Here is a 26,723-nt window from a genome sequence, read left to right on the forward strand (position 1 = left end):
GGGTGGGAAATTGTGACGGATGGCAGGCGGGAGCCGCTTCGCTCGGTCGGGGTCGGTCTCTTGGTGAAAATAGGAATACAGTAGGTAGATAGATACCGGTCGGTAGCGGGAAAAGGGGGGTCGGTCGAGTGAGTGAGTGAGTTCCTTCGTTCGGTTCGTTTCCTTCGAGTCGGCTCTTCTTTCGAGGAAGGAAGTCAAGTGTGGTAATCTGAGTCTCCTTGCTTGCTTTTCCTCTCCTCTCCAATCACGACGGGCTGGCCTGGTTGACCGATTTCCGGATCCTGACCTCGGCGACCTATGAGATGAGGGCCCTGGGGGTCGAGGGTAGCGTAGGGGCGGGTGAACCGTGTGATCGAAGGTGCTGCAAAGCTGGTCGGGGGAGCAAGCCACCACCGTGATGATCTCTATCTGCCTCCAGCCCGAGTCCAGACTGCTGGCTGGTGGTGGCTGATGGCTGATGGCTGATGGCTGATGATGGGGGAGGAGGAGGCAGAGAGCGACAGAAGCGCCGACTGACAGAAGCGCCGACTGACAGAAGCGCCGACTGACAGATGAAGTGATGGAGCGAGGGAGGGAGGGAGGGAGGGAGGGAGGATTGGAAGGCTCTCGGAGCAGGCCAACTAACTACCTTAACTAACTGATGGGGATGAGCAACGGAAAGGGTGATGTGATCAGCTCTGGCGATGCGCACACGCTGACGATACAGAAGCAGAACACGAAAGGCAGAAGAATCCAGGGCGCAAACATGATTCTTCCAGCTGTCTCTTTTACTACTTAGTAGTCCTTCTCTCTGTCCCTCTCTCTCACTTGCGGGAAACCTTAACCAGCTTGAACTTGAGCTTGAGCTTGAGCTTGGATCGCCAAAGCCCATGTCAAAAGGCTATTGGAAATGGGCGCAGGGTTTTGCTGACCCTCGTAGTCAATCCCTGGAACCTGGCTGGCATCCCTGACCCTGATCTGAGGTGATGGGGGGGGGGGGGGGGGCCTTGTCTTTTTGCAGTCTTTTTGGGCCGGTCTTTTTTGGCCCTGTCACTGGCCCTGTCACGGCTGCGACCCCCGAGAAGATAGTTTGGCTGGGGGGGGGGGGGCTAAGATTGGCGGCGATACCCAACCCAAACAACCAAACCCCCCTACGGACCGCCAGCACTCCAGCCTCGCTCCCACTCTCAACTTTCCACTCTCCACGCTCAACTCCCATGAACCAGCCCAGCCAGTTGGTCCCCAACGCGTACCAGCCCAGTCCGTCCGTGGCATGGCATGCATCGAACGTCCGAAGTAAATAAATACTGCTACCTACCAGTGGCACATCGTACCTACTACTACTACTACTACGGACATCGTGCAGCCATGCAAGGCAATGCACCTCGCACCTCGTCAATCATCTCGTGACTTGATATACTGTCGTAGTAGTAGTAGGACCGGAGTTGCTGGTACTACTGCATCTGGCTGGAAAGGGGGCCCATCCGCTCATCCACGCTCTCGGTGCCGTCAACCCCGACTTTCCCTTCCTTGACTTTACATTACATACGTACATTACATACGTACATTACATACTTACTACTAGTACGTAGTACTACTACTACTACTACTACTACTACTACTATACAGACTTTGGCCTCTTCACCGACCTGCCTACTCCGTCCTGAGGCCTGACCATTGACCGAACCCGCTCGAGAAGGAGGGCCATCCGATCCAATCCCCGGCACACGCGAGATCGTCCCGGCACTTGGGCGAAATGTGGCATCTTGCATGTGGGATCCAGACGCCCTGGACCGGACCCGGACCCTGACCCTGACGGCGGCCGGCCGGCGGATCCCAATCGAGAAATCGCGTCCCCAAACCGAGACTGGAGTTACTCAAAGAGCCTTTTTTTTATCATCTCGTCCGTACGTAGTAGTACGTAGTATGCTCGCTCGCTCAATCGTACCCCAGGTCCAGATCCCCTAGGGGTATCTCTGCCGAGAAATTACGACGTGGGAGGAGACTACGGAGTATCCAAGGCGAGGATGAAAAAAAAAATAAAATAAAAGGAGTTACTACTATCTAACCCCTTCCCCATCCCCCCTAAAAAAAGGGTCACCTCTTGTCTTGCTAATATAATATAGTAGTAGCAACCGTAACGCAAATTGACTCACTCCATCGACTCGTCTCGACTCGGTGTGGGGGGGGGGACTTCCCTTCCCATCCAGTCGCAACACGAGTTACCGTTTTGCAAGGCCAGGCAAGGAAGGCAGGGCAGGACATCGAACGGCCTCTTTCGAAGTCCTGATTCCCGACAAACGACGAGTATGACGGGGGACGGAATTGATTTGATTTGATTCGATCATTCGATCATTCGATCAGTCAATCAATGAATCAATCAATCAGTCACATAAGTAATCTCATCAAGAACCCAGGAGGCGAAGACGAAGAAGACGAAGAAGACGAAGAAGACGAAGATGAAGATGAAGAAGTCGAAGAATCAGATAATAGAAACACGTCAAAACACGTCCCAAAAGCGAGCGCAGAATCGTACAAAGAGTGATCGATCCCGTATCACAACCCTATCCTATCCGCGCAGCCAGCACATCTATCCCCACGCGTTGATCCTTTATTTTATCTTATTTTATTTCTTAAATTTATACTTATTTAAAAAAAAAAAAAAAAAAAAAAAAAAAAAAAAAAAAACTCCGAGGGAAGAAGGGGCTTTGCAACACGTGCAGCGACGCTGTACGGCACGGTATGGTATGGTACGGTATGGTATGGTACGGTATGGTATGGGGCGGCTAGGCCCAAACCTAGTCCATTTAACTCTATCCTGTATTTGGGGATCGGTTTGTCGACCTGGCCGCATGAGGAGGGAGGGAGGGAAGGCGTAGTACGGTAGGACGGTAGTACGGTACCTACAGACAGACAGACAGACACCGGTGACGATTCATACGGAACGATTGATACTGTAGAATTACCCCCCCCCCCAGAGAACCTTAATTAGGTAGGTACTCATATAATATAATCGACTCGGCGACGGTCGAAAGACGAAAGAGGGAATGGTTGAGAGGGGAGGGGGGAGGGGGGGGGGGGGTGATGGGTTGGTTCGTTGGTTGGTTGGTAGGTGGGTGGATAGATTGAGAAATAGAGAGATTGATAGAGAGATAGATTGAGAAATAGAGCGAGAGATAGATAGAGAGACAGATAGATAAATTGGTCGATACATAAATCAATAGACCGATCGATAGCTTGACAGATCTGGCTCTCCGCGCGCGCGCTGATTTCCGTCCTGCTAGTAGTACAGTATGTACATATAGCGCGCGCGCCTCACACGCGCACGAGAAGAGAACATGTACGGTATGTACAACCAGCGGTACGTACCTACAGTAAAAGTGACTTAGATACGGTACCTACCTTAGCTCGCCCATCAGCTTGCCTCCCCACGTAGTAGTACGACTACGACTAGGAAATGGCCGTCACGATGGACTTTCATCGGCTCCTGCTTCCTGCTTGGCAGTCCAGACCCCGATCGAGCCTACCCCTGCCCGGACCCGATGCAGCAGCGATCGACGCCTGGATGCTGCCGGGCGGGCGGGTGTGTCAGGTCAGGTCATGCGCGCAGACCCAGACCCAGCTGCAGGGATGCGGCAAGGGAGAGCTGAAGTGGACGATTGGGGCTCTGGGGCTCGGGACTGATCGGAGGACCCTTTCTCCCCCCTTCTTCCCCTTCTTCCCCTTCTGGCCTACTACGATGGGCTCCAGGCGCGAGACGAGAGAGGCTACCTGTGCGGTGGTTGGTGGCCTGGATGGACACTTTGGGACCGGAAGTAGCGAGCGCATCGTCGGGGAAAGAGAGAGGGCGGAGAAGGAAAGGAGGAGAGGGCGAAGAGACGAAGAAGAAAAGAAGGAGAAGTGAACAAGAAGAACAAGAAGAAGAAGAAGAAGAAGAGGAGAAAAGTATAAAGCGAAGAAAGAAGAGGGACAGGGTATATAGACGACCATCTCTCTGCAGGCCTAGCTAGAGTTCATCGCGCAGCCTGGATCATACGGTGCGTACCTCTATAGTAGGCAGTAGGTAGGTATAGGTAGTACGGACGATATGCCCTCGATCGAAATATGCAAGATGCGACGTCTATGCACGATGATATGCAGATACTACTACTATCTCGACGTACGTAGTACGTAGTACGTCGTCTATCCATCCATCCGTCTATCCTCATCTGGTACTACTTACTTATCATCCCCACAACACGAACACTAACACCCAAAGGAGAGAACGATACCTAATACGCCGGACGGCGCGATCAAGCTTAAATATCGAGGGACTCTCCCTAAAAATAACACCAGGATATATGGGGACGTCCCGTCCCGACCAGGACACCAGGTCCTCGGGCGCAAACAACACGTCACGCGCGCGAGTAAACCCCGTCCAGACAGGACGAGCAACCGCACCAGACTAAAGGAGAGAGAGAGAGAGAGAGACAGAGAAAAGAAAAGGGAAAAAAAAAAAAAATTGTTTGTGAGCGATAGTGCGACAGAAGGACCCGCGAGCCTTTTTTTCTTCCCCGAGGGAGCAGCGGGAAACGGGGGGGGGATTCGAGAAGCGCGGAGCAGCAGGCTGGGGTCTCCTGCTCACCGCTGCGGTGCTTCTTTCAGCGCCTTCCTTTTGGCGGCGGGCTGTGTGTGTGTGTGTGTGTGTGGGCGTGTCGTACAGCCTTTGCCGTGCATCATCAATCGAGCGAGAACGCTAGCAAGGAAGCAGGGTGTGAGTGCGCATCACAACCACGGCCAGACAGCCGCGGTGCGCCCATCGTGCTCTCACCCGCACGCTACAGTGCTAAACTCGACCGCCGTTGCCAAAGCCCCACCCGCAGCAGCATTCTTCTCGGCCTCGTTCAACCCGACTACCGTATCAAACCCTCCAAGCTCGGCAGCAGTAGTTCGTTTCGCTCTGATGTCCGGCTTGGAGATGATCGTTCAATCGACTGGAGGAAGCCAGATACGTCCTAATCCATCCCCGGCGAAGCCTTGCCCGCGTAACCCCTCTCTCTCTCTCTATTTATTCAAAGACTATTTGTGCAGAGAGTAGGTGAAGGCGTGAAGAGCTTTGCGCAATCGCCCTCTCTTCGTGCGTCGGGTGGCGTGTTCAAGACAAGAGAGAAGCCTTCTTGATCGAGCGGCTGGTGCGTCGTAGGCGAATCCGGGTTGGCTGCCGGATGGCGGTGGGGCCGCGCTCGATTCGCGTGGGTTTCGTGAGCACGAAAGAGGAATTGGTATTGAGATGGGATAGGTAATGAGCGAACGTGATAGACGGGTTTGAAGATGGGAATGGATGACTCGTTTACTTGGTAAGTCGAGCGCGTTTTAATAGGGTTGGAGTTTTCTGTGCGCTGAGTTTTAGTTTCACGCGCGGACTAGGAAGGTCGAAAGGTACATACTACGTACATAGTAGTAGTAGTATAATAAAAGTCTAGCACATCAAGATAACCATGTCTATTACTCGAACCTAGTATAGTAAAGAAATACCAATTTATAATCAAAGTTTAATTGACCAATAAATATCAGACTCAACGCGCTGCATCTTTCAATACAGAGATAATTACGATGTAATAATTAATCGATTTTTCTATCCATCATAAAGGAGCAATTGCTACTGTCCCGGCAGGCAGGGGATTTGTTATGAATGATAATTCAAGGTAACCGACGAGATACCCTCTTGTTCCAGGCCTCCGCACCTGTCAGCTGAATTTGCAGGTCGGCCCACGGCACGGGCATAGGTAGGATCATCTGATCTCGCCTGTCGCAGATCATCCGTACGCAAGAACATACTACGTACGTAGTAAAAGGCAAAAGAGGCTGATCCTGGTGCGTATCCGTCTACGGTACACAATCTCCACCGTTTCTTCTCGTTTCGTCTCGTCTCGTCTCGTACCGCCTTCGCGACGCTCTGATCTTCATGATCTACCTTTCTTTGAACTGACTGATCAGCAGTACAGTAGTAGACTGGTAAAATTGGTGGAACTTTCTTCTTTTGGACTGATGACGAACCGTCGTAACCCACTGGCAGTAATGCCTAGACGCGACCTCTCCATCTCCTTCTGTTCAAGCTCCCTCCCCCCTTTTCTTTGGCCCACGGCCGTTTGTTGACTTTCACTCAGGTACGTAGTACCTTTTACATCCGCCGCCGCCGCCCAGCGCTCCGGGATCGGGGTAACAGTACTACCGAGTCGCCTGCCTACCTCCCAGTACGGCGGGTACCACGAACTGGCTCGCTCTGCAAGGTCCCTCCTCTTTCGGGGACTAGATCCTCACTCGTCGGTATCCGCAAGTTCGTCTGTGGTTCTGGTCACGCGCGAGACGCGAGACGGGCGGCGCAGGTAAAAGTTGTCGGTCGCACTTCCAATTTACTACCGAGCGGAAACGGGAAGATCACCCACGCTTCGGTCAAGATACACACATACAAGGACCGCGGCCTCTCTCGCTGGCCGTTTCAAGTTCAAATGTTACATATCGAGAGGCTCATCCTCCAGGTGCTATCTTCCTATTCCCACCGGCTCTCTTTCACAGCCCGTTGGGGAAGGGTCGCTTCCCTTTCTCACTTTGATAGATACCATTCGAATCTGCTGGTCGAATAGTATCCCCCCAAAAACGCCACCAACCACAGCTGCAAATCTCCGCATCATCATCGTGTCCCGGTCCCTCTCTATCAGCAGAGGCTACCTGCAGGAACTCGATACACAACGACCGGGAACCGCGCCACCATCGATCGCAGCCTTCGTTCCGGGATAGATCTGATCTCCCTCGGTACGATCCGACTCTGTTGCCTTTTCGCTTCGTTATCCATTTATTTATTCATTCATTCATTCACCGACCTTGCCTTGCTACGTAGTGAGCTAACCCCGTCGCTAAGTCCCACCCCCCGACCAGAAGAGAAAAAGTGGTCCGATATCTACGTATATACTATATTTTCAAAAACACCCCGTCGCGATATACTCATGCTATCCCTCTCTCTCGCTCTCTCGCATCTCCCTCTCTATCTAAGCGTCACCGCTCATGATACTGTAATAAATCTCCGCACCTACCTACCGGTCCCTCACCATATTTCCGTATACATACCTACCTACATCCCTTGATCTGCGACGCTGCACCCATGTACCACCCACCTGCTTATCCATTTTCATCCCTTGAAAAAAAAAAAAGCCAGAGCAAGCTACGGTGGTACAGCGGTTAGGTAACCCCCCCTGTTTTGACCCACTACTCGAACTAGCTCAATCGAGCAGTCCTCTTACGATCCCTCGCTTCGTGTCGCTAAGTAGAAAAGGGCGGCGAGTTTGCATCTCAAGCGCTGGTTAAGTGAAGAGTATGCCAGCGCGTTGTCGGGCTGTCATCGAAGCGGATGGGAAAGTCACAGAAGATGAGAGCAATCTGTTTCTTACTTCTATCGGATATGTATTCTCGCATTCAGTCGCATTCAGCGACACGGAGCGAAGGACAGTACTGTAAAGGCACCTATTGCTCGACTATGCTAGTCTGCTTAGTGGGTCAAAAGGAAAAAAGGGGGGATTATTCCAACGCTGTACCTCCGTAGAGAGGAGACGGAATCTATCTATCTATCCATCCCTCACATACTACCAATAGCCATAATGTGGCATCCGCACTTCGTATGCGCATCATTCTCCCTCCAACTTTATCCCATCAGGACAAAACCCCCCCACGTCCCCCCAACTTTTAATCTTATTTATATATACCCTTGCCTCAGCCGCGCCTCGCGACCGCGGCAGCAGAGGCAGCCATCCGGAACCAGTTCGTTCGTTCGTTCGTTCGTTCGTTCGTTCGTTCGTTCGTATGTTCGTTCGTTCCTCCTCTTCCTTTCTTCCCTACGCATCTGAGCTACTCGTATCAGTATCAAATACCTTAGAGAGAGTACCTACCTACCTACCTACCTACCTACCTATCCAGCTACCGCCCTCGAGAAAAACCCCTACACGCCACTCCACCCACCTTATCACTCACTCACTGCAAATCTTTCCTTTCCTATCCTATCCCTTCCTTCCTCCCTTCCTACTTTCCCTCCCCTCCCCAACAAAACAACAACAACAAACAGCCCAAGACCACTCCCATTCATCTATCATCATCAACTACCATCTCACCAAAAACACCACCACCATCACCATCATCATCCTTATTACCCACCCAAGCTCTCTCTTTCCCCTCCCTTCCTAACGTAGCAACCCTCCTCCCCCTCCGCTGCGCCCCGGAACCACACACCCCGAGTCTCGACCGCCGCCGGCGCGGCTCCTTCCCGACTTTCGAGCTGGGTCTTGGAAACGCTATCGCTATCACTGATAGCAATATTAATATCGACATCAAGATCAATATCAATATCGACATCAAGATCAAGATCAAGATCAGCTACTAGCTACTAGCTACTAGCTACTAGCTACTACTGTACTTAGTTGTGCTACTTACTACTGGTGGTACTACTATGGTACTATGGTACATCCCTCCCTCCCTTTCCCAGCCAAAGAAACAAACAAATAGCTAAATAAATAAATAAATAAATAAATAAGCAAACAAACAAGCAAGCAAGCAAGCAGACAAGCAAAAAAGAAACCCCCCCCCTCAAGATTACGTAAAGAGGAAGCCACCCCCTCCTAATTCGTAAACGCATTACCGTATAGTATAGTAAAGTACTGTACTGTACTGTATTGTATTGAATAGCGCTAGGTATTTATTTATTTTCTGGATCTGACTCCGTATATACATACATATATATATATATATATATACACACAGTAGTAGGTAGTAGGTAGTAGTAGTAGTAGCTAGTAGCTAGTATATATATATACAACAAGCTTTCACCCAGCCTGGAAGCTACCTACCTACCTAAAACTCATACTTAGCCCTCCGCAAGCTAAGCTAAGTTCCGGGCCCGGGGTCAAGGTACGAGCGGTACTTACCTACCTACCTACCTACTACAGTACTACGTACAGTACTCCAGCGTTTAAGCGGTCACTGTCAGACTACTTACCTACCTATAGTGTTCCTACGGTATGTAGGTAGTCTTCCTAGCCCACGCAGGCAAGAAACGCGGTCGTCGCTCGGCGCGGGACTTTTTTTTTTTTCGGAAGAATCGCTGTTTTACTCTGGACGTAAGTACGTAAGTACGTACGTACGTAAGTCGCAGAGCCCAATTCCGGCTTAGGAGATTAGAAAAGGGTGGCTGGGGGGTCGACGAGGGTGGCGATGCTGGAGCGCTGTAGGTAGGTCCGTGATTTATTTATTTACTTATATATATATATTTTTTATCTACCAAACTCCTACCCGCGAACCGCGACAATCGTCAGCTTCCAAAAGGTTCCAATCCCAAAGAATGAGAGCCTCGCCGACTTGCCGGCACCACCAAGGCGGGACCGCAAAAAAATCTTGCTCCCTTTTCCATGAGTAGGAAAGCACCCTGCCAACCCAACCATTAATTAATTAATTAATTAATTAATTAATTATATATATATATATATATATATTAATTATTTCTGTAAGAAAAGAGATGCAGCGTGTTGCGTTTGGTATGGAGGAAGGGATTAATCGGATCGGATTGGAATTGAATTGAATTGAATTGCAAGTTGGTTTTCTTTTTATGGGGTTGCGTTTGAGGGGATGAAAATTAGTACCTTTGGATACCGGTATGTAGGTAGGTCGGTAGGTAGGTAGGTACGTTTTTCGATTTTGGTAATCCGGATGGATATATATCAGAATTTGCCGCGTATATATATATATATATATATACTAGAAGAAGCGAAGAAGACGAAAATCGGACTCTTATTCTAACTTATTTAATTCAAGGAATAACGTGCGTCACGACCAACTCTGATTCGATAATTGATACCTATTTTTCGTAACATCATGTATTAAATCATTTCTTTTCGATCTATGTGACCCTCTTTTTTTTCTTTCTTTTTTTAATTAAGGTTGATGGTTGTTGAGATATCCGCCATGAACAAAGTCCATTCGAATTTATTCGGGACAGTCTTTAGCTATATTTTTTATTATGTTTTAATGCATTAGATCGCCGAACATCAATGCATCTCTATATTTTTCAATCTACGTTTATGAAGTAAAGTTCTCTAAGCATGTAAAGAATTTTTTTTTTTTTTTTTTTTTTTTTTTTTTTTTTTTTTTTTCATACTAGTGATTGTTGTTTAGTAAGTAATATACCGTTGCTATCCCGCCTTGATAGGTGTCCCGCCTTGGTGCCAGTGGTGCCGACCTGGCGGGATTTCTTACAAATTAAACTCATGGTAACCGACGATTAGGTAGCTTTCTTTTTTTTCCTTTTTTGCGGGACTTTCACGATTTACGATAGGGGTAATATACCACGGTACAGGCCTAAGTATTACCCCTCGAGGGTGCCTTAAAAGTTTAGTTTCCACTTTAAACCCCCTGTTTTCCATACCCTCGAGGGGTAATACTTACGCCTGCGACGTAGTACTACTAGTAGTGAGTGTACTGCTAGTTTGTACTACTAGGATTGCAAGCTTTCATCCCGGACGCGAGCTAGTATAGTAAGTACTACTAGTAAAGACTGAAGGACGGCCCGCCGGGACCGTAAAAGCTACTACTAGCTACGGACGGGCCCGGGGTAAGTTTTCCGGACCTCGCGAATCGCGGTACAGGTACTACGTAAAAGTGGCGTACGGAGTAGCATTAGCTCTGATGCTACGAGTACGAAATGCTAGGTATCGGTATACCGCGTAAGCTTTAGCTCTTGCTTCCGGGATAAAAGCTTGAGAATCTACTGCTAGGTACGTACTACTATATTTTATCTTTATCCGCGGCTGATCTAACCTACAGATCTGATCTTGCAGCAACGTGGATATAGTATTTCTGGCTGAAAAGTGAAAACGAAAGCGAAAGTAAAAGTGGCGTACGGAGTAGCATTAGCTCTGATGCCACGAGTACGGAATGCTGGGTATCTCGCGCAGGCTGCAGCTCTTTGCTTCTGAGAGGAAAGCTTGGAAAATCCCACAATTATATTTACTAGGTACTCTATTACACACATCGTGAATCGTTAAAGTCCGGCCAGGAAATAATAATAATAACAATAAATGAAAAATATATATATATATATTCCAAGCTACTACGTCCCAGGCGTAAGTATTACCCCTCGAGGGTAAGAAGGTAACCAGGGGGTTTAAGGTGGAATCTTAACTTTGGAGGCACCCTCGAGGGGTAATACCACGGTACAGTACGTACGTAGTAGGTAGTACTTAGCCATGTACCGTGGTACCCACGAATAAAATAGTAGTACTTTCGCTTTCGTTTTCACTTCTAGGCAAGAAATACTATATCCACTTTGCTGCAAGATCAGATCCGTAAGTCAGATTAGCCGCGGATAAAGATAAAATATAATAGTACTTAGATTCTCGAGCTTTTATCCCGGAAGCAAAGAGCTGAAGCCTACGCGGAATACCGGGACCTAGCATTTCGTATTCGTAGTATTAAAGCTAATGCTACTTCGGACACTACTTTTACCTACGGTACAGGGCTAAGTATTACTCCTCGAGGGTGCTTTAAAGGTTTTAATTTCCACTTTTAAACCCTTGGTTATTATACCCTCGAGAAGTAGTACTTACGCTTGTACCGTGAGTACTTACGCTTAAGACGTAATACTTTACTTTCAAGCAAGTAATATTATATACATTTTATTATAAAATAAGGTCTGTAAGTCAGATCAGCCGCGGATAAAGATAAAATATAGTAGTACTTAAATTTTCAAGCTTTTATCCCGGAAGCAAAGAGCTGAACCTTACGCGGGATACCGGTACCCAGCATTTCTTTCGTATTCGTAGTATTAAAGCTAGTGCTACTTCGTACGCCACTTTTACTTTCGCTTTTATTTTCACTTTTAAGCAAGAAATACTACTACTATATACACTTTGCTGCAAGATCAGATCCGTAAATCAGATTAACCGCGGATAAAAATAAAATATAGTAGTACTTAAATTCTTAAGCTTTCATCCCGGAAGCAGAGAGCTGAAGCTTACGCGGGATACCGGTACCCAGCATTTCTTTCGTATTCGTAGTATTAAAGCTAGTGCTACTTCGGACACTACTTTTACTTACGGTACAGGGCTAAGTATTACTCCTCGAGGGTGCCTTAAAGGTTTAGTTTCCACTTTAAACCCCTTGATTACTATACCCTCGAGGGATAGTACTTACGCTTGTACCGTGAGTACTTACGCTTAAGACGTAATACTTTCACTTTCAAGCAAGTAATATTACATACATTTTACTGCAAAATAAAAACCGTAAGTCAGATTAGCCGCAAATAAAAATAAAATATACTACGTACATACTTAAATTCTTAAGCTTTCATCTCGGAAGCAAGAGCTAAAGCCTACACGGGATACCGGTACCTAGCATTCCGTATTCGTACTGTAGCATTAAAGCTAGTGCTACTCTGTACGCCACTTTTACTTTCGCTTTTATTTACACTTTTAAGCAAGAAATAATATATACTTTACTGCAAGATAAGATGCGTAAGTCAGATTAGCCGCAGATAAAGATAAAATATAGTAGTACTACGTACTTAGATTCTCAAGCTTTCATCCCGGAAGCAAAGGCTCGTACTACTAAGTACAGTAAGTAGTGAAACCTAACCCCCCTCCCCAAGCTAGTAGTAGTACCGGTAGTGCTACGCACTTTACTCCCACGGGGCAAGTAAGGGGTAAGTTTTTCCAGCCTCCGCGGTCCGCGGCAAGGATAATGAATATGCTTGATAGGTAGTACCTTTACTCCGTGCGGAATTGATACGAGTAGGTCGGTACCGGTATCAGAAAGCCAATATATCAGAAAGCCAATATATCAGAAAGCCAATATATCAGAAAGCCAATATATCAAAAAGCCAATATATTTATGTATATATATATATTCCTAACCCGACCTAACCGACCTAACCTACTTGAAAATAAATAAAGAGCAGGTAAGGGGGGTTTAGTGAAACGGTGGCTGATTGGATCATCCGACAACGATCTCTTTTCGAAGAACGGTCTCGAGAGGTTGGGCATGGCTAGCAAGTAAGTTCTACGTAAGTAGATCTGATCATTTTCAGTCCATACCTACTGTATCTAAGATCGGATAGATCTAACCCCCCTGACTTAAATCATCCCAACAATGCCGATTTTATCGATAGATTTAACGTTTTTGAGAGTCATTTTTTCATTTTTTGAATTATTTTTTTCAACGAGAAGATCACTACTGAAATGGTACCATTCCTATCAGTTAGATCGACATTTCATCAAATCAAGTCGGGCCGTTTTTCTTTCTTTTTTTTTTCCCCTTTCCTTACGAAAAGACTACCTATCCTGAGCGAGACCATCATAGAGACCATCTCCGAGCGTTTCGGGACCTTCCCCAGGCCGTCCCCGAGGACTTGTATAAGTAAGCAAACAAGTATAATTACATACGTGCTCTCTTCCCTCCCCCTCCTCCCGTGCCCCAATCGATTCCGAAAGGGAGCGTACCGCGGCGAAGGAACGAAACCTCGCTGAGCCCGATCGGTTTCGCAACATTCAATCAGCGAAAGCGTCTAGCGTTCGTAAAAGTGGTAGCGATACCAAAGTTTTTTTTTTTTTTTAAAAAAAAAAGAACAAAAGAAGAAAAAAAAGAAAGGAAAAGAAATCTTAGCCCAGATCTCGGCCTGATAAGCAATCGTTTTCCCAACCGAAATTTCGTACGGAGCATTGGTCGCGAGGTATAATCGTCGGCTCGCTTAAATAGGTCTCCTTAAGCGAGCCGACAATTATGCTTTGACGAAATTTTTTATTTTTTTCTAAAAAGAAAAACGGATTCGTATCTGAAGTCAATCGAGAGATATATCAAACGGTCAGTTAACAGGTCGTTTTTTTTTTTTCAAAAAAAAAACTCTTTCAAATGAGCCCTTGATTGAGCGTGTTTTGAATGATTGGGCGGAGACGGCTGTGGGACGGTCTTTTCTCGATGGGATGGTAGACTATTGAGTAGGTGAGCTGTTCTTGAACAGAGGTTGGTGCTGAATTTAGGCGGAACTAATAGGTAGCCGTCTCTTATGGAAGAGGGTCAGAGGAGCATTAGATAGTGAAATAGATAGATGGATGGATTTATCGGGACCTTTTCTTCCCCTTGCCCTTCCCTTTTCTTCCCCTTTGCAATCCCATCTATACATACATTTCATATCATATCATATCAACCGAACGGACGATTTATACAATCAGAGCTTTGAGAAAAAATCGAAATGGTTCGGTTTCTTTTTTGTTCGTGATTTCATGTGTTCCGTTTCGTTTTGTACGCACTGTACTATGTAGAGCTATAGGAAAGCGCATCTAGCTAGCTAGCTCAAACAAATCAAGCCTAGCCCGTACAGAAATTTAGCATTTTATTATTAGTTATTTCTACCCCCCAGAAAATACTTGTCGACAACCAGATCCTTGGCCTTTCCAGCTCATGATCTGTATCTATCGCACCGCGTTATTTAAATAACCCAAGCACGGCTGGCTGGCTGGCTGGCTCTGAACGAAAGCAAGCAGGCTCACATCACATCACAACATATACTCAAATGACGGATTCCGCTTCCTCCCCGACGGCATCGACTTACCGACGACGAGCTCCAGCTCGCCAGCTTCCCGGTCAACCAGCCGCCCGTACTCGTGCGTAGCCTCACCACTCTTCACATTCAGCCTTCGCAGGTAGAGCCTCAAGACCGTGCTCAGGAGAGCAACGATGAGCATGGCGCCAGCGCACATCGACATCCCCTTGATGTAGAGCGGCGCGTCTTCTTCCGGGTAGATGCGCGTGCCGACGAGGGGCCCGCACTGGCCAATGATTTGCAGCATGGCGTAGCCGGTGCCCTGTTTGGATTCCGATTCCTGGTTGTTGATCGTCCAGGTGATGACGATGGTGATGACGTTGAAGAAGCCAATCGTCGCTGGGTAGATGGCGGCGTACCGCCACCACGCTCCTAGGCCGTAGTGAGAGGCGACGGCCATCAAGATGTACCCAGACGCCGAGAGGAGGGCGTGGAAGATCACAAAGTAGCTCCTGTTCCGTAAGCGATCGGAGAGGTAGGCTGTCAGGATCACAACCAAGAAGGACATCAGGTACGGGGGAGCGGACAGGGCTTGCGACACGAGGACTGTGTGGCCCATTTCGTGGATGATGGTTGGGAGGAAGACGGGCATGGAGGAGAACGCCATGTTGGTGAAGAAGAACATGAAAGCCGTTAGGTAGGATTTGGGGTCCGCCATTACGGAAAGCATCTCGCGGACGTTGAGACCGGCTTTGCCCAGAGGAGAATTGGCGTCTCTATCTCTTCGAAGGCGGAGACGCGCGACTTTCTTCTCCCGCGTCGTGAAGAAATATGCGCTGCTGGGGCTGTCGGGGATCCTGTGCCAGGCTATGGCCGCGACCAAGACACTGGGAAAGCCTTCGAGGAGGAAAAGTAGCCGCCAAGGAGCGATGGGCCCATTCTTCCCGATTTTGATGATCGCCCACGCCAGAGTGCTTGCGAAAGATGTCGCCAGCGGTGCCGCGGATATGAAGAAGCCAGTCCTCAGAGCCAACTCTTCGCGCCGGAAGAAGAAAGACAGATAAAACGGTATGCCCGTGAAACCGGCCTCGCCAATCCCCAACAGCGCCCTCAACACCAGCAGTCCAGCGAACGAGGTCGCAACCGCCTGCAGCGAAGCCACAACCCCCCAGCTCAGCACGATGCACGTCACGTAGATGTGCGCCGGTACAATCTTCCACAGCATGCTCATCCACTCGAAGCAGATGTAGGCGATATAGAAAGCCGTAATGACCCATTCATATCTCGCAGAGTCCAGGTCGAGATCCAGGTCCAGGCCAGCAATCTTGGCATTGCCAATATCTGCAATTCATTAGTGACGAGCCCATGCTGCATTCTGGGAGGTAGATATACTACACCGGTCCAGGAAGCCCAGCATGTACAGCAAGGTGACGAATGTGACCAGCTTGCGATCGAGCTTCCGCACCACGGCCCGCTCCTCGTCCGGGGCATAGAGTTGGTAAGACTGGGTCGTGGAAACGCTGGCTCGGCGCCTGTCGCGTATGGGGTGTTCTTCATCCTCATTCTCTTCCTCCCCTTCCTCCTCTTCCTCCTCCTCCTCCTCCTCCTCCTCCTCCATCCCGGCTTCCAATTTCTCCGCATCCCGTCCTCGTCGCTGTAGCTTGAAGCTTTCGCCCAGCACGCCCAGCTCGCCCATGTCCTTCCCCATGTCCAGATCCGAGTCCGAGACCGAGTCCGAGTCCGAGCCAGGCGTAAGTCTTGTCATGGCGCTCGAGTCAGGAGAAAGTTCGGCGTCGTCTAACAATCCAAGAGGCAGCAGGTAAGGCAGCGTTCGCGACTCCATCGCGACCCGGGTGGTTTTGAGCTCTCGCGGGTGGAGAGTGAGTGCAGGTCACACATGTACACCGCGGGCTGGGAACATGGCGCGAAGGGTCGCGTAATTAATGGCGCATGTATGTGTAGGTATGTCGGTATCCACGGACGGAGTAGGAGAGGGAGATACTACGTACGTAGTACCGGTATTCTGTTTCGTCGTCTAAGCTTCGGTAAGAGAAGGGGGGGATCAGCGCTGCCCTGGCTTTGAAACTCGGTTCGACAAGTGGGGTGGAGCTGAGCTGGAACATGGACTGGATTACAATACGATTTAAGAGACGATATCACAATACACCTTACTTAGGCGCGTTTCCTTTCCCTCGTTTCCCCCCTTACTTTACGCGTTGTAAAAAATATAGTGAAGATGCGTATATCCATCTACCCACCAACTTTGCAACGCTGAGCTTGCTCTGTGATATGGTGGCATACAGCATTTCTGAGATGAACCCGTTGATGGCTTGCTAATACGGCACTTGAAGCAGCGTGGGCGCGTTTCTTTTTTGCTTCTCCAATGTTTTTTAGCGTTTTTTTCTTATAAAAATATTTATCCCTCTCCTTAAAACGCTCAGAAACGCGCGAATCGCGAACGCGTACTTCGCAAGAGCCTGGTCACCTCCTTTTGTTTATTTCCCTCCTCTCCTCTTCTTCTCCTTTAGTTTCTTTCCACCTACTATTTTCGATAGTTCGAAGACCTCTCTATTCGAAGCTTTATTGGCGATTAGATAAACAGACACTAGCTTCCGTGAGGTATCTTTTCTTATATCATATAATTACGAGCAACATCTAGTTTCGTCATAATATATGATACTCATCACATTCCCCAAATCTCATTCCACCTCCGATAATCCCCCTCAATCGGGCCAGCCAGCCTCCCAAACCGAGCAGGTTTCCCGGTGTTCGCCTCCGGGAGGCAGATCCATTCTCGAATACTCCCCGGTATCTCTTCACGGACGTGGCTGATACAGAGAAGTGCTTGCTCCTCACCCAAGCCAGGGACTCTTACCTGTTTGCGTTTTGAGATATCGGAGTCTACAATCCTTGGACCTTTGCACAAGGATTTCGTCATATCTCTTGCCGACAAAAAAGAGGAGAATTGTTTCGTTTCTCCGTGGGCGAGGAAGAGAAGACAGCGGTCTCGTACGCCGTCATCCATGCCGCTGAAGGCTTCGTCTAAGATGACCAGATCTGGATTTTTGATAATCGCACGGAGAAACAGCGCAACTTTCTGAGAGGAGAAAGGCAAACCCCCAAACAGAGCCTGATCTGCCCATTCAGTACCGTCGGCAACGACACTGCTGGTCTCTGTTCGAAGGTCGCGTTCAAACCATCTCAAGCAGGCATCGACTTTCTCCCTCGCAGACTCGTCGACCTTCGGGACACCTCTGAAGGTATCAGCCCATGCATTCTCCAAGACCTGGCGAAGAGTCAGCGACTTTGGAATATGACCGTGAATTTCTGGACTCGAGTGACCAATTCGAGCCTGCAGATCAAATATCGAGATGCCCCTCTGACCAGGTTCGGGAATCCTTGATCGGCCGAAAAGTTTGATAGGAAGCGCATAGGTTTGCGGGTGGTCTGAGCAAATGAGAGAGAGGAGGGTTGTCTTTCCAGATCCATTCGGACCGAAAATCCCCCATCTCTCGCCACGTTTGACATCCCACCGTAGCCCGTGTTGGGCTTTGCTACCATGAACTTCTGTTTCCCAGTTGCCCAAGACAGTTTTATCTCCATACCGGACTCGGACGCCTTGCATTTCTATTAAGGGCTCCCCAATGGTTGGTGTCTCGATATCATGCAGAGGAAACCCGTCCCTACTCAAGGTGGTATTTTCAGCCTGGGAAGCATTTGGCTTTCCACCGCGGGAGAAAGTAACCCGCTCTTGCGTTAGATTCTGCCCAAATAGAGACTCCTGAACGATCCCATCTTTCGTCAGAGTCCTGCCAACTTCATGGAGAGAATGCAACGGCATCCCAGGATCGGCCTCTGTCTCGCCTTTCTGAACCATATAAACACGAGATCCCAAACCATTCAGTACATCCCTCTTAATTCCTTGAAAAGCAACCTCGCAGTTATTCTTCAAGTAAATCAGATGCGTAATCCAATCCGGAATCGGATCCTGTGGTCTCAAAGCCAGCACCAGCCTAGGTTTATTCGCTTCAGCAAGCCGCTGCAGCATCGGACTCAAACTCAACAGCGTCGGCGGATCCAGCCCCATAAACGGCTCATCCAGCAACAGCACCTCCGGGTCCGCCAGCAGCGCACTCGCGATCCTCGCCCGCCTCGTCTGCCCATTACTCAGATTCGAGACCGGCATCTCGACCAGCTCCTCCAGCCTCAGATCCTTGACCACCCTCGCCAGCAGCGCGGAATCGACCCTCTTGCCATCATCGTCGGAAGGGTTCAGCTCCGTGTTCCCCAGTAGGTAATCCAGCACGCTGAAATCCGTGTCCTCCCTCCTCGACTCGTATCGCGCGCTCAGGTACGCGCTCTGCGGCGCCTGCTGACCGAGTCCCTGCTCCCCATCGAAGCCTACTTGCTTGATAACCGCGCTGGGATGCCGCCGTCTGTGGTCCTCGGCTTTGATCTCGTCCGACGACAGGAACGGGTATGTCCGTCCTGCGGGCGGGATGCATAAATGCTTCCCTCGTAGAATCTGCAGGAACGTGGTCTTTCCTGACGATGAAGGGCCTAGTATAGCCCAGTATTCGGGTATGGAAGCGAAGGACGGCAGGGAGAAGGTGAGGTCTTGGAAAAGCGGGGGGTTAGAGCTCGTGGCTGCGTGGTGCGAGTTCGGGTGGTGTCTGTAGAAAGTGCCATTGGATATGCTGATGACCGGCGGTCGAGCATTGGATGTGCCATAACGACGGAGGAGTGTTCGCTTTGCACTGATCCTCGTGGTTGCCTTTCTCATTGTCGATAGTATGGTGGTTGGAGATATGGCGGATTATTAAGTACCGCAGCTGGTATACCCCGGAATTTGGAAACCACGCTAGTCAGTCAAGCTATAATCTACGTCCGCTTCGTGCCTGGAGCTATACTTCTCGACAGCAACAGCACCTCCCGACCATAAAACCTCCCCGTCAACACCACATCACAGTCTCCAGTCGTAGCAGCTCAAAAGACTTCATCATGGTAAGCTCTCATTCCTCCAGCAAGCAAGCAAAATACATGCATACATACCCCCATATCCCCAGCCTACTCTTGCTCCCCCTTCTCCCTTCCCCCAAATCTCCCAGCCTCAAAGGCAACCCCTCTCCCAGGCCACCCCCAGCAGCCAGAACTAACAGCCTCTCTCTCCCCCCCTATGCAGTCAATGAGAATCGCCCCAGCCGCCGGCCACACAAGCACACACTCGCACCTCTCGGCCCACAGCCTCGGCGCGCCCTCCGCCCCGGGCATCCACGACACCCTACGCGCCGGCGTCGGTCCCTCTCTGACGGCCAACATCACCAGCAGCAGCTCCGGCAGCTCCCCCTCCAGCATCCCGGACTCAGCCCACCCGCTCGAGATGCGCCTGAAGAAGTGGGAGGCGACGCAGGAGGCGCTGAAGCTGGAAGGCCTACGCCGCACCTTCGGCGTCGCGGAGCCCATCCGCCGCGGCATGGAGCTGAAGATCACGCGCGACGGTGAGTGGCGACCAGCGTGCCTGGGAGGCGGCCTGGAGAGGGGCGTGCACGAGGATATCCTGAGGGGGATGGATTGCGATATTAGCTGGGAGGACGTGTTCAAGGGGGATGAGTTGAGGGGTGTGCTGGGCTTTCATGATGAGGTTGAGAGGAAGGTGCGCATGCAATAGAAGCAGGGAGAGGCCGTGCTCCTTCGTGGGGGAGGGAGAATATTGGTGCGAGCGTGCTTTGGGGGGGGGGGGGGAGCCTCTTGACGGATGAAGTTTGGGTTGAAGGGAATCTGACGGCTTGTAACATCACTGGGCTTCAGTTGGCGTTGTGGATTCGCCATGGAGCAGATTCAAACATGGGATTTGCAATCAGACCTCGTCCGGTGGAACCGCTGTTTTTTAATCGCAGAAGTGAACAGCGACTAAATTCTCTCGAGGGTCTCGTAGAGAACCCAAACCAACAACTCATTACATAAAGTTCAGTCCTAACTGTACAATATACTCCTTCCCTGCCCGCACTCCCAAGCCACGCTCGCCTGGCAATTATACGCACGCGCTGAGAGACTGAATCGCTACCGCGACCGCTACCGCAACGATGCGCTGGCCCGTACCCAAGGAAAACGGGAATCAATGCAAACCGTAACGCCCTCTTCTCAAACCCTCCGTGCAATGTGTGTGGCCGCCCTATGCTGTATTTCCCTGATCTCATTACAATGCCGCTCGTATGCTTCCCCGGCCAAGTGGACTGACTGGCCTACGATATCGGCCATCCGTCGATGCACAAAAGGTCCAGATAGCCCTGTGTAGATACTCCCGATGGATGCTGAAGAGGCCGATCACTGTATCACGCATCGACATCCAGCGGTCTCCTCCTCGCCGTCCCTGTCCCTGTTCGACTGCTTGTTCTTCCCTCCGTCCTCCTCGTCCACGATATCCTGGGGTCGGACCGTCATATGTAATATGTTTGGGAGACCGGAAGAGAACCTGCAGTCTGTGTCCTCATGTTAGATTTATGACAGGGATTGGCTCATGGTAGATTTATAAAAAGGGTTGGGTTCGGAAAGGGCCAGAGAGAAGAGTTTCTTACCTGCCAACGTTGATTTGTCGTCCAGCATGCGTCCATAGAATATCAAACGGATGTTGGTGGGATTAGTTGGCTTCGTCTCCCACTCCTCCCTCCACGACCGCAAGATCAGCTCCTTCAGTGTGTACACGCTGATACTGTATGGGTCTGCCTTTCCCGCCTCGGTCTTGCTAGGTACATCCACGCCTCGTTTCGCCAGATATTTCTCGTCAATGTTGAATGGTACTTGCCTAGCGGTCGCCTGAGGCAGCAATTGAATCAGCAGTACCGACGCCGCCTCGCCTGTCGCCGCCGAAGAAGGGTTGGCTGCCGCCGCCCGGTTGGTGTGTTCCTCCTCGTCATCCTTCTCTGGAGTAGCGCTTGAGATCGACTCGCCGATCTTTGTTGTCGTGGCCATCTCGTGGTGAGCTGGAGTGGGACTCGGATTTGGAGAGGACCGGGATGTCTTGGCAGGGTTTGGAGTAGTCGAAGGAGCTGGCTTGGTATTCTCGTTGGCAGTGGTGGATTGAGGCATGGTAAAGGAAGTGGAAAATGAATCGTCTATAGGCGAAGAGGGAGTAACAGAGACATTGTTGAGGAGGCCCTGCGATCCCGCGCCTGCACCTGCACCTGCTCCTGCTCCTCCTCTTGACACTGGCACCCTCTTGGAAGCATCGAGTTCAGACATCTCGACGGGAATGTGGGATGGTAGTCGATGGGTTGCGGTGGTCGAAGAGAGAGGCCGCGAGCCATAGGGGTGGCCTGCGCCCGACGAGTCCATGACCTTATTGGCTGGATAGGTGTGGGTTTCTGGTGGGTTTCTGGTGGGTTTCTGGTGGGTATGCTGGGCCTGAAGGATTGGTTATCGGGGCTGGAGGTGGTGGAGATGGTGGAGGCGGAGGTGGAGGTGGAGGTGGAGGTCAAGGTATGGGTCTGGGTCTTGGGTCTGGGTCTGAGTTTGGGTCTGGGTTTGGGTACGGGTACGAGGAGGTATTGGAGGGGGTTATGTGATTTGAGTTGAGTGGCTGCAAGGAGCGCCACGGCTGTGGCAGACAGAAGAACAAGAAGGACAAGTAACAAGGAATTAAGAAGAGGGTAATGTGCAGCTCCGGTCCAGCAAGATTAGTGTTCTTTGTACGTATGGGTACGGTAACGTACGGTATGTCAATGTGTCAAATGAGTGTCGGAGGCAAGAACTGTGAAGTGAAGTGGAAAGACAGCCACGGTCTTGTTGCTGCTGGCCTGGCCTGGGGCTGGTTGAGAGGATTTCGAAGTTTCGAGCTTTTGAGGTTTCGAGGTGTTTTCTCGACAAGAGACGGAGAGACGGAGAGGCGGAGAGGCGGAGAGGCGGAGAGGCGGAGCGGAGGGTCTTTTGGTCTTGGGACTTGGTCTTGGCAATGGCAATGGCAATGGCAATGGCAATGCCTTCAATTCGAGCGGCTGTTCGCGTCCCCGTTGGCTCCAGTTTTAGTTTGGGTTTTAGCTTTAGTCTTAGTTTTAAGCGGGGGGCTATCCCCAGATCTCATTGAGATCTGTTCTGATGCTGTCAACGGCCATCACAGTCACACCAAAAGAGAGTAATCATTGAAAATTGCAGTAGAGATGCACATACACTTCGTATCAGCAGTCGTGGCAGGCAAGGCAGGTAATAAGGTGGTGCATAATTCGAATCTATCAATGTCTGGGGTCGAACTTGAACTCACCCGGAGACCCCCACCCCGACGCCGAGGTCCCTGTCCAGCTGGCAGTACCGGTACCAGTATGTGAGTATATGCACATATTCAAACCTCCGTAAAAAGACAATGATGGCCGGCTTCTTTTCCCTCGTCAAGCCTCTGGGTACCACGTATGCAAGGTGGAGGAGAAGGCGGTACTCGACAACTCATATCCCTCGACTCGTGGCCAGCGGCTACATTGAGGCCCTGGCATTTGTCCGACGAAGCACACGTGTGAGTGATAGCATTTCCAAGTTACATTGACCAGCTGTTCTGTTGTACCGTGGCCGTTGATTTTCTTCGAGTGATGGGCAACCCGGCTACCTCCAGCCCCTCCAGCCATACGCTGCGACCTGCTCTGGCTAGGGCCGGCAAACGGGGATGCCATGCCGTTAAGAAACAGAAAATCGGACTCTACTCTTTGACCAAGACGCTAAGAAACCAAGAAACCAAGAAACGAAGACTAATTGTTGTTTAGGGCTATTGCGGGAATGGCTCGTCATGTGGATTTGCCATCGACTGTATCAGTTGGGTACTGCGCTTACTCCGCCTCACCAGGCGCCCTGTTGATTCAGCACCATGCTGTACCTCGGCAGATCGGCTGGATCTCTACAATCTACAATACTGGAGACTTATCTACATCGAAGTTTTTCTAGCTGATCTCGGAAGTCGGACAGTCTTCGTAGGTCCTGCTAAGCGTGGGGGAAAGAGAGGGGGGGAGAGAGAGATAGGGGGAGAGAGAGTGTGTGTGTGGTGTGGCAACTCTTCCCTCCCTCCCTACGACCCTTTTGGCGAAGCGAGAATTTTCGATGCGCTCATGGAGCAATTATCTTGTTTATAAATAGCATAAATGAGCTCAATCTATTAGTGAGTCGCTGTCAGACTACACAGTCTCCTGCTGCCGATTCTACCTAGGCCAGACGGTTGGGACTGCTGTTCGGTCTCCACCGCTGTTGTTTACTACGCTCGATCCATATACTACTAGTAGTATAACTACCCCCCTGCCAGCAGAGCTATACCATACCCACAGCGATACCATCCATTCTCCAAATCCGTGCATCTTTCATCACGAAAGAGACCTTCCTCAAAGCCCCCTTATCAATCCTCGGATCCCCGTCAAGCGCAACAATATCTGCCTGTGCACCTGCCTCGAACCACCCAAACCTCTTCCCACACATTTCACCACCGCAAGCCTCCCATCCGCCAACCGTGCAATTCTCCAGGACATCTTCAAGCGGAATTCCACATTCAAGCAGTAGTTCCATCTCCCTCACCACATCGCCCCCCGTACCACCTCCACAGGCAATCCTCACTCCTAGTTCAAACGCCCTCTTCGTCTGCGCCATCAACGCTGGCAGCTTACTCCTCTCCGTACTTGCCAAATTAGGCACCAAAATAACGCTCTTCTCAGCCATCGCCCTCAACACCCCTTCTCTCCCACCAATCCCGTAGCCATACTCAATACTCCTCACTCCGGCCTTGATGGCCGCCATAGCCCCCTCCAGCGTGCGGCAAAGCGCCGCAACCGGACGTCGCGCCGCCCTCGCCACCGAGACCACGGCATCCATCTCCTCCTGCGCGAACACGACATAGTCCCTCTCGGGCTTCTCCAGCAGCGACAGGATGCCCGCCGTGTACGGGTGCTGCTGCCCTCGCGGCTTGCTGCTCCGGGTATCCAGCACCGGGAGCACCTTCTTGCAGTCGGCGTGGAGCGCGATCACGTCCGTGCCCGCGGCGATCTGCAGCAGGACCGCCCGGCGGATCTCGTCGAGGCCGTTGAGGACCTCCGAGCCGGGCGGGGGGAGGTAGCGGCTCGTGCCCTTCTCGATCCGGTGGGTGGACGTGTGGGCGCTGGCGAGGGGCCGAGTGGCGACGAAGTGTCTCGGGCCGGGCATGAGCTCGCGGCTGATGGCGTCGCGGATTTCGACGTCGAATTCGAAGTCGGGCATGGAGGAGGAGCCGAGCTCGCGGTAAGTAGTATATCCGGATAGAAGGGCAGTGCGGCATCTAGCGATCGGAATCAGCAGGTCTTCAGGTATCTCTCTTCTCGCTCCGCCCCCCCCCCCCCCCCCCCCCCCCCCCCCCCCCCCCAAAAAAGGTCGGGGGAAGGAAAAATTGGGACATGGCAGCGTATCCAAACTAGGGTGATGGACAGCGCCCGCTCTAAAACCCACCGGTTCATCGCCCGGATGATGCGTTCCGTCACGCTCTCTACCCACTGCCGATCCGGAACCGGAACCACAGCAACCTCACTACTATATCCCCAAATCAGCATCAGCATCAGCATCAGCAACAGCTATAACCCTCTCTCCCTCTTTTCTCTCTGCAAGCACCACGCCATCTATCCATCCACTCATCCATCTTTCCCACTCACCCATCCTGATCTCGCGGGGAGAGATACGCATGCGCATCCACAAACCCAGGCACAACGACCTTCCCCCTCAGATCCACCACCACGCTCCCTGGCTCGGGCAACGGCGGCTCGGGTAGCGCATCGTCGTCATCCCTAGCGAAGATGCCCGTCACCAGGCCCGTCTCACGGCTGACTATGAGCGATATATCAGCGAGGAAAGCCTTCTTCCGAGGGTCGAACAGGGTCGAGGTGTGAATCGTGATGATGTCGCCCATTGTTTTCTCTTTCTTTTCTCCTTCTTTTTCTTTTTTTTTTTTCTTTTTCTTTTTCTTTTTTTTTTTTTTCTATTTTTCGGTCTCTCTTTCTCTTTATGAATTCTTGCTTTCTTTCTTTCTTAATACTACCGTACGTACGTGACGTGCGCGCGTAGCTCGCTTACCGAAGGGAGCGTCGCGGCGTCGGGAAAATCAGGGGGTGGGAGGGGTGGGGTCGGAGAAAGAAAGAAAATAAATGAAGAGAGAAGAGAGGTGAGAGGAGAGAGAGTGTGAAAAATCCCCGTTCTCTGTAGGTATGTATGTACGTACGGACGTATGTACTTATGTATGTATATACCCCGCGAAACCAAAGCTTGAAGGAGACGAGGAAATCGACAACGAAAACGACGAAGTGCGGAAGTGAAAAGGTCTCATGGGATTGATTTAGTGACCTGGCTAGTTCGCTAGCTCGTGTGCCCTGGTTAGATGGCTAACGGGCTAGTCTTCGCGCCACGACGACGATATTTCTTCTCGAGATGTCTCTCTCTCGCGCGCGCGCGCGCGCGCGCATGCTTGCATACTTGCGTACGGTACGGAGTAGAATAGATAGATAGGTACTTGGGTAGATGGGTGTCCATCCGTCTGCCACGTGCAGTGCCGAGGAGCTAGCTAGCTAGTTAGCTAGTTAGCTGTGAGTATGTATGTATGTATGCAGCGTGAGCTGGCTGTTAGGTAGCAGATCCACTGCTGCTGCTGCTGCTGCTGACTAACTAACTATCTTTCTTTTTTGAACGAAACTTGAAAGATAAGGTTGAAGTTGGGCTTGAAATTGAGATCGGGAATGAATAAATGAATAAATGAATAAATGAATAAATGAATAAATGAATAAATGAATAAATGAATAAATGAATAAATGAATAAATGAATAAATGAATAAATGAATAAATGAATAAATGAATAAATGAATAAAGATAGCCAGGCGTGACCTGTAGCCTTGAAGCTGTTATAGCTTCTTCTTCTTTTTTTTTAAAAAAAAAACATGTATGAAAATATCAGAATCGGCTTGATAAACAGAGTGAGGCCAAGCCGTCTCGCTACGTGGGTACGATCTCGCCTAATTAACTAAGCGGGGGAGTGGGGGCTCTATCTTTGCAAGTTTGCATCCACCTTACCCTTTCTCCTTCCTCCCTCCTCACATCGGATCCAATCCCAAGGTCTATCCATCGATCATTTATGAAGGGCGTTTGGTTGGGTTATATACGCCAACAATATACATATATATATATGCTTACAGTCAGTCCAAGCAAGTGTCCCTGTCCT

At 50.3% G+C, this 26,723-nt stretch overlaps 6 protein-coding genes across 6 annotated transcripts; 2 read left to right on the forward strand and 4 right to left on the reverse strand.

Moving 5' to 3' along the window:
* Positions 1-14,543: 14,543 nt before the first annotated feature.
* On the reverse strand, positions 14,544-16,373 carry L3040_004654 (uncharacterized protein; the record flags this gene model as incomplete). Its single annotated transcript, XM_007287978.2, has 2 exons — positions 14,544-15,871; positions 15,923-16,373. The coding sequence occupies 2 exons, from the start codon at positions 16,371-16,373 to the stop codon at positions 14,544-14,546; spliced, it is 1,779 nt and encodes a 592-aa protein (XP_007288040.2).
* An 840-nt stretch (positions 16,374-17,213) lies between these two features.
* Positions 17,214-19,313, reverse strand: L3040_004655 (uncharacterized protein; the record flags this gene model as incomplete). The annotated part of the gene is made up of 1 exon (XM_007287979.2): positions 17,214-19,313. One exon carries the CDS (start codon positions 19,311-19,313, stop codon positions 17,214-17,216), a length of 2,100 nt encoding a protein of 699 aa, XP_007288041.2.
* A 218-nt stretch (positions 19,314-19,531) lies between these two features.
* L3040_004656 (uncharacterized protein) lies at positions 19,532-20,198 on the forward strand (the record flags this gene model as incomplete). The annotated part of the gene is made up of 2 exons (XM_007287980.2): positions 19,532-19,534; positions 19,713-20,198. 2 exons carry the CDS (start codon positions 19,532-19,534, stop codon positions 20,196-20,198), a joined length of 489 nt encoding a protein of 162 aa, XP_007288042.2.
* A 656-nt stretch (positions 20,199-20,854) lies between these two features.
* L3040_004657 (uncharacterized protein) lies at positions 20,855-21,616 on the reverse strand (the record flags this gene model as incomplete). Its single annotated transcript, XM_066156278.1, has 2 exons — positions 20,855-21,009; positions 21,106-21,616. 2 exons carry the CDS (start codon positions 21,614-21,616, stop codon positions 20,855-20,857), a joined length of 666 nt encoding a protein of 221 aa, XP_066011698.1.
* A 1,313-nt stretch (positions 21,617-22,929) lies between these two features.
* On the forward strand, positions 22,930-23,452 carry L3040_004658 (uncharacterized protein; the record flags this gene model as incomplete). Its single annotated transcript, XM_066156279.1, has 2 exons — positions 22,930-23,030; positions 23,275-23,452. The coding sequence occupies 2 exons, from the start codon at positions 22,930-22,932 to the stop codon at positions 23,450-23,452; spliced, it is 279 nt and encodes a 92-aa protein (XP_066011699.1).
* Positions 23,453-23,809: 357 nt separating this feature from the next.
* On the reverse strand, positions 23,810-25,424 carry L3040_004659 (uncharacterized protein; the record flags this gene model as incomplete). The annotated part of the gene is made up of 3 exons (XM_066156280.1): positions 23,810-24,803; positions 24,971-25,051; positions 25,171-25,424. The coding sequence occupies 3 exons, from the start codon at positions 25,422-25,424 to the stop codon at positions 23,810-23,812; spliced, it is 1,329 nt and encodes a 442-aa protein (XP_066011700.1).
* Positions 25,425-26,723: the final 1,299 nt, after the last annotated feature.

The sequence above is a fragment of the Drepanopeziza brunnea genome (genome assembly GCF_022702325.1).
Source record: "Drepanopeziza brunnea f. sp. 'multigermtubi' strain 214-2 chromosome Unknown ctg7, whole genome shotgun sequence".
NCBI classification, from domain to species: domain Eukaryota; kingdom Fungi; phylum Ascomycota; class Leotiomycetes; order Helotiales; family Drepanopezizaceae; genus Drepanopeziza; species Drepanopeziza brunnea.